The 7,929-nt window shown below is 44.5% G+C and overlaps 1 protein-coding gene across 1 annotated transcript; it reads left to right on the plus strand.

Moving 5' to 3' along the window:
• The first annotated feature begins 5,494 nt into the window (after positions 1 to 5,494).
• On the plus strand, positions 5,495 to 6,541 carry LOC120700784 (putative cyclin-dependent kinase F-2). The gene is made up of 2 exons (XM_039985009.1): positions 5,495 to 5,506; positions 5,597 to 6,541. Exons 1-2 carry the CDS (start codon positions 5,495 to 5,497, stop codon positions 6,539 to 6,541), a joined length of 957 nt encoding a protein of 318 aa, XP_039840943.1.
• The last annotated feature ends 1,388 nt before the right edge of the window (positions 6,542 to 7,929 follow it).

A 7,929-nucleotide genomic window follows, 5' to 3' on the forward strand; every position in this document is an offset into this window, starting at 1 on the left:
AATCGTTTATAGAGTAGTTAAATAACAAATTTAACTACACAAGGCATCATGATCAACAGCACAAATGAAGTTGACTAACTTCATAAACAAGTGGGGGTGATTTCCTATACAATTAAGTCACGGTTTACAAATGAATCAACAACTCAGAGTACAAATAGAAATAAATTATACCAAAATTACACTAAACAGAACATGAACATACTAAGCTACCCTGCAAAAATCATATGAAGACATGTAACCATTTAATCACAATAAAACATTTATGCAGGCAACACCTAGCACAAGCTTGAATTATACAGACTAAAATATAGCAAAGTAGAAGCTCAAAATTTAACAGGAGATCTACACAGGGATGATTTATCTACTGTGAATTTTTCATGATTTTATCTACACCGAAATAATTCTGAGAAAATAAATAAAACAGACAACAGATTAGCAAGATTTATATTTTAGCCCCTGATATAGCCATGAACTAAGGCTCAAACTTCCTGGACAAGCTAACATACTCCAGAAGAACACTCAGGAATATTTTCATGATTTATCAAGAACAGAAACTATTTACCATGAATAAAGTATATTAAACAAAGATTAAATCAAATAAATAGCTACAACAAAGAACTGATCATGAAATTTTTATAGTAAAGCTAGTGTAACAAGAGTAAACTACCACCAAAATTTCAGAGCAATACAAGCTTTCAAGCATCAGATAAGAAAAAGATTAAAGAACAAGTATTTATACACCTAGTAACACAAAACAACATCTACAGCAAAAACTTGCAACTAAAGCCTAACATATTCTGGTTCTACTGCATAGAGCTCTTCAAGAGGATTCCAAAACATCCAGATTTGCTATTTTACGAATTTTCTACGAATTTATACTGAATTTCAAAGTTTACAGCAAATCCTAGCAAACAAGTCCCTGAAGGCACTATTCATATGTGTCTTGGGTTTGCAGACAGCCCCCTGGGCTTTTCCAAATTCAAACACGCGGTCCTTGGGTCGGGTCAGAGAGGGGAGGCGAGGTTTGACCGGCGGTTTCCCGGCGAGGGGCTCACCGGCGGCGAGGGTGGAGGGGTGCGTGAGCCTCACGGGTTCAAGGCGCACCTCTGGGTGCTTGGAATCGAGGCTAGGGCGGTCGGAGAGGGGGTGTCGACGGCGAGCGGCGGCTTGCGGGCTCGGAGCACGGCGGCGGGGTGGCTCCGGTGGTGTTCGGGTGAGGGAAAATGGCCTGGGAGCTGCGCGAGGTCGAGGCGGTGCTAATGGTGGGGGATGTAGGGGTGGAGCGGGTCTGGGTTGGCGGCTCCGCGGTGGGGTGGAGCTCGCCGGGGTTCAAGCGGGGCGGCGATGGTGTTCTGCAGCGTGGGAGCGAGGAGAGAGCAAAGGAGCGAGTGAAATCGAATCCTGGGGTTCTTGTAGTGCTCAGGCGCGCGAAAGATCGAGAGCTGGGCCTCTGGTTTGGGCTCTCCACGGCGGCGTCGCGGTGGCGGCCGCCGGGGAGGTTCTGGGCGCGGCGGGGGTGCGTGGCGAGGGGTGGGGGCTCCAGCGCGAGGCAACAGGAGGGGGAGGAGCTCGCCGGCGACGCGTGGGAGCCAGCGCACGGCGAAGTAATGGCCGGGAAAGCCGGGAAGGCGCTCCACGGCGGCGCTGTCGGTGGCCGGCGGCGAGAAGCAGAGCAGGGGTTGAGGTGGAAGAAAAGGTTCGTTTTGCAATTACCAAAAGCTCCTGGGACCCCACTGTAAAACAGCGATAACTTTTAAACCAAAGCTCAAATGAAAACGTGCCCAACATGAAAGTTGTTCAATTTTCCAAGAGCTACAACTTTGATGTTGTGCAAAAATTTATTTGACCAAAGGATAGAGAGCTAAATTTGAAAACACAAAAGGGATTTTAAACTCTAGGAATTTTGTCTTTTTCAATGCAAAATCACTTCAAATGTAGACTTACAAGCAAAAAGACTACCATGCATTAAATGCACTGAAATTTTGCACAAACACCCTCCACTAAAACTATAATTACACAAATAACTTTATAAAGGACCTCGCATAAAATCATAATTACACATATAACCTTTCATAATTACAAAAAGATCCTTTTTACGCATTTCAAGCACAAGATGCATAGCAACAAACACAATTACTGTGCAGACACCTATTTAATTACTGTGTAAACACCCGGGGTGTTACAGTGTCCTCCTCGGTTAATCGATTTTGCGAGGCAGTTTTTTAGACTGCCTCGGTTAATAAAAATGACCGCCTCGGTTAATCACAGGCATTAACTGAGACAGTTTTTTAATGTGCCCGCCTCCTAGACCTTTTCAAAACGCCTCGGTTAATCAATTTTTGTAGTAGAGGGTGCCTACAAATATTCTGGGCTGTCGAAAGCTATGTTTTCAACCAAAAGATACATAATAAGAGTGTTAGTTCACCAAAGTTGTATCAAAAAATATAATCAAAAGCACCGGTTCACATTGGCGTGCCCTGCACACCAAAATATCATTCCGTTTGGTTTCTAGTCCAGATATTCCTAGGCCATAGTTAGAGAAATTTCCCTTCAATGTGCAATGGTACAAATCAGGTTTATATGTAAGTAACGTGAAAGTGAAATGAGAATGCAACTAAATGCAACAATGATAAGGTATATTGTTTGGTCTTCCAATATGATTAATAGAGGTAAAGTCAATTCATTAGGCAAATACAACATGACTGTACCAAATATGGCAAAATAGAATAGAAAAAATATTACATTGTTGCATCAGACAAATATTTTAGAAGTGTAAAAATTGATGTTGCAGGCAATACAACACTGTCAAAAAATATTGTTTTGGTATAAGTGTTTGTATATATCTGATTATGAACACGTAGTCCAACCTTCCCGATTCTAAAAAAAATGCAAGCAAAACCTTCTGTTTTCAAAAAAAAATTAACCCGCCGTCCTGGTCGTCTCTTAGATTTTTTTAAAAAACCCTCAAATTTTCATTAAATTGAATCGCAACCCATTTCATTCCTTATTTCTACACGAGCAATACTATACGTACAATTTAAATACCAAAACGCGTCAAAATAAAAAAATTGTTTAATATAAAATTTGATAAAAACGTAGAAACTACAACTTTATTGGAGAACAAATTTTAAAACTCAAAACACTTTCGCAATCGGTTTGAACAAATGCTTATATGCTTTCCTACCCACAATTTGGGCACCAAATATCTTCAAATTAAATACTGCTCATTACAAAAGTTGCTTAGAATTCAAAACTTACAGCTTCGCTATCCAATAAAATTATAAATTCAAAGTGTTTTCATAATTCGTTCAACATAAAATCCTATTTGGCTAAACTATAATATCGTACCATCATTCTTCTATAGCCTCTCATGCTACCTCCATAATAACGCGACATGTTCTAATATAACCACTACTTTTTGAAAAAAAAATACAATCACATCTATTAATTTCCACATGATTAAAAATCCAAATCTCCGTATTTTGCAAATACATTAAGCTTCTGGATAATTGTGCTCCACCGTCCCTAATAAATAATTTTACCCCTCTTTCACCACAATAAATATAGCAAAAGATATCATAGACTCATTTCGTTATTCAAAATACTATATTACTTAAATGATAGCGTCATAACACCTAGAAATACACTATAGTTATTATATGCGTGAACTAAAGTCCGCATGAACTACAAATCTACAACGCGAAATACAGGCTCCAAAGCCGCAGGGCCTTTCTAGTAGAAATGAATTACAAACTGGTCAAAATGATATCGTTGCGAAAGACCTGGTGGGCCATGCGCTGGGCCGAAAAACCTGGTATGGGCCCAAAAAAATCACTGCACAGCGCTTCGGGCACGGATCGCCGCGCCGAGACAGTTCCGATGTGGGTCGTAGTGTGAATTCAGCCCATTAACAAATTCTCTATTAGTCTGCTGGCGGGCGGTGCAAAATTTTTTATTTCGGTTCGAACCTCCTATCCGCGAGATATGTGCCACAGAAAACCTTTTCCCCTCGTGTTGTACATTCCACCCCAACCTGATCTCCCGTGTGAGCTCAAGGATCAAAGTGATGTGCTCATTCGTACTATTTTTCTATCCTTTTTGTATAACCGTATGTTTTCTTTCTTTCATTTTTTTTCTTCCGTGTTGTTTTCTCTCTTTTAACATATTTTTTCTTCAGTTTGCTTTTTTCTTTTTATTTTCAGTTTTCTTCCTTATATTTTAAGTTGACTTTTCTAGATCATATTTTATCTTTTTTAAGTTACTTTATATCCTAACTTGTCCCGTGAGTACTAACTTTTAGATTTATATTTTTTAATAGAAAAGTTAGTATATTTTTCATTACTTAGTATATTTCTTTTCACATGCAGATTTAGCATCTTGATCCGTTCCAAAATGCTATTACTAAATATATTTCTTTTCACATGAAGATTTATTTCTTTATATGATTCATAAAATGGTGTGTGAAATGATTTATTTCGTTTATATGCTCACTTTTTGAGCACACGTATATATACTTATAAAAATAATTGCTTACATGTGAAATTTTCCTATGTTATTATATATATTTGATTATATTGTAGATGTATTTATCTTCATGTAAAATTATTTATCTACATGTAACTAATTTGTTCGCAACACCAAATTATTTGTTCGTTTTGTAGATTAAATTGTTCCGTGACGTTGATGCATTTGTTCGCGATATTTATTTTTCATTATTTATCCTAGACAAGTAAATGTTCACTATGTGTAATATTTTGTTCGTTGTACATTATTATTTATTCGTTATGTTTAACTATTTGTTCGCAGAAAATAAAATTTGTTCATTTTCTTAAAACATTTGTTCTCAGTTTCCGAAATTAAGTATTTAGTATTTTAAATATATATTTTTAAAAAATTCCTGTAAACATAGGCAAATATGGTTTTGTTTTGAAGATCTTGTCATAAGAAAGATAATGGTGAAATTCAAATTTAATCTGGATACATGGTTTAATGGTTATAGCTTTTTTTTAGTTTTTGATTCGCATGTATGTAGGTGATGTCAGCATTTTTGTCTGGTTGTACATGCATGCACAGATTCTCTTCTATTTTAGCAAACAATATGGGCAAGAGTCCAACCTAATGGGCCGGCCCAAAATAATATTTTCATAAAACCGTATGCTTCGAGTGATGTTTTGCCCGTTAATACGGTGTGTTGATGGATTAATCATGAGTACCTTCGGGTGATGGACACGGAAACCATCGCCTAAAGCGATAAATAATCACGCCCGAAAACACACACGTGCAATGTGGTCGTGCTTTTAGAACCATGTCCGACTTCCTCAAAAAAAAAAAAACATGTCCGACTTCCTCCAAAAAAAAAAACCCATGTCCGACTTGGATCCTTGGCGGGCAAGGGATCTCCCGTCTCCGACTCCAAGTCATCCTATATACATTAGCCCTCGCCACTCGCCCTGTCCGTTCCAGGAAGCGGCTCCTCTCCCTTCTCCCACTCGCGATGATGCAGCAAGCCGCCGCCGCCGCCGCCACCATCGACGACGACCACGCCGCGGCAGTGGCGCCACGCAAGAGGCAGCGCATCCCCATCGCCTGCGCCCAGGACTACGAGGAGATCTGCTGCCTCGGCGCCGGCGCCTTCGGCGTCGTCGCCAAGGCGCGCCACCGCGTCACCGGCGAGACCGTCGCCATCAAGCGCCACCGGTCCAGCGACGGCCACAACGGGGAGCTCCTGCGGGAGGCGCGCTTCCTGGACGCTTGCGATGGCCTCCCTTTCCTCGTCGGGTACCACGGCCTCGCGCGCGACCTCGCCACCGCGGAGCTCTGCCTCCTCACGGAGTACGTCGGCGGCCCGAGCCTCCGCGACTACCTGCGCGGCCGCCGCGGCCGGCGACCGCTGCCGGAGGCCACGGTGCGCGCCGCGATGTGGCAGCTGCTGACGGGGGCGCAGCGGATGCACGAGCGCCGCGTGGTCCACCGGGACATCAAGCCCGCCAACATCCTCGTCGGGGAGGACCACCGGACCGTCAAGATCTGCGACCTCGGCCTCGCCATGCACGCGTCCGAGCCGCCGCCGTACGCGAAGGTCGGCACGCTGTCGTACATGGCCCCCGAGGTGCTGCTGGGGAGGGCCGACTACGACGCGCGCGTCGACACCTGGTCGCTGGGCTGCGTCATGGCGGAGCTCCTCGCGGGGAGGCCGCTGTTCGAGGGCCGCGACGAGGTGGAGCAGCTCTGGGCGATCTACGAGGTGCTCGACACGACGGACGGCGGCCACCAGCAGCACGACAGCCTCCTGCGCGAGCTGTTTCCCGAGGAGACGCTGTCCCTCGATGGCTTCGAGGTCCTGAGCGGCCTCCTCGCGTTCAACTCTGAGAATCGGCTCACGGCGGCCGCCGCGCTCCAGCTGCCGTGGTTCGACAACGTCGGCGCACTGGCGCTGCCCAAGGAGGAAGAAGCGGTGAGCGCGCCGCCGTCGGTGCCGCGCAAGAAGAAGCCGCTGCTTATCATCCCGCCGCCATTGCCAAAGAAACCTAAGGTCTTCTGAGCGCAAGCTGGGAGTCATACGTCATTGCATTGCGTGCATGTAATACAGCATGTGACTTGTTGTAATGGCTGCTTGTAGTACAGTGAATGAATTCCAGTTGGCATCACTAAACTATGCCGGTCATGCATAATGTGATAATGATCATCCCTATTCTTTCATTGCAATACAGTCTCTAACCTTTGGTAAAGGCTGCTGTAATAAAAAATAGTAGCTTTTTGTGAAATACTTCGTCCATCCTTAACTTTTTCTCAGACTTTGACCAGCTATATTATATGTTTTTAATCAATTGAGTAAAATAAGTACAATTATATCTATCATCAAAACTATTTTAGGTTTAACTTGTAGATTTATCTATCTATCTATATACCGTAAAAATTAAAAACAATTGAAAACATTTCTCACCGTATCGGGCCTACCATTCCCCTCACATTGGGCCCATGTGTCGGGGTTGAGAGAGGTGGGAGGAAAGGTGGGCCCATAAAAATTGCGAGTCAGAAGAGATGAGGAACTGCTTTTCTCGCCTCGTGATCCTTGTACCCGCTTAAATCTCCGCTCGCGTACTAACTCTCCCGTCCAAGAACCACGACATCCAACGTGATCTTCTCCCAAGTACTAGATTGAGATCGAGACCGTCGGCCCTATGTCCTCTCCATCTGCCTCCCCTCCAACCGTCTCCTCCAGCCCTGGATCGAGATCGTGTGGCCTCACTGTCCAAGTCCGATCCAACATTGGCACGCAGGGCCTGTTTGGTGCCGCGTTCGCGTGGCTTATTCGCAAAAAACGCAGAATAAGCCCGCCAAACACCGCGCGTTGGCTGCGCGTTTCCTGGCCGCCCGCCCACTGTTTAAGCGGGATTTGTACTGCGCTGGTGAGAATCGAGAGAAGCGGGCCGCGAGCCGCTGGTGAGAATCGAGAGAAGCGGGCCGCGAGCCGCGTTAGCTTATCTCAGTCGCGCGTTTGTCACCCGCGCCACCAAACAGGGCTGCAGTAAGGCCGCGTTCAAGGGACGAGCTCTCGCGGTGAGGAAACGGTCGCTGCGCCGGCAGCAGCCTATGACTCTAGGCAGAAGAGGTGGTCCGAGAGATAGCGTCTCCCCCATGCAAATCCAGTCTGATCAACTTCTCCGGCAGCAGCACCATTTGTGGCAGCCTCGTCCAAGGAAAATTTTCTCGGTGAATTTTTTTTGATAAAACTGATAATTATGTTTCTCGATGAGGCCTGATTTTTTTCTTACCACCTTTTTTTTTTTTTGAAATTTTGAATCCCTGCCCAAACCGAATTGGCCCAGCCCGGCCACCCCGTCACCTCCTAACCCTAAACCTTATCCATATTCCATTCCCCATCTCCCCGAGGGGTTTTTTTTTGTGTGTGCGCTTACCGCCCAAATT

This window comes from Panicum virgatum, chromosome 3K, assembly GCF_016808335.1.
Source record: "Panicum virgatum strain AP13 chromosome 3K, P.virgatum_v5, whole genome shotgun sequence".
Classification (NCBI taxonomy): Eukaryota; Viridiplantae; Streptophyta; class Magnoliopsida; order Poales; family Poaceae; genus Panicum; species Panicum virgatum.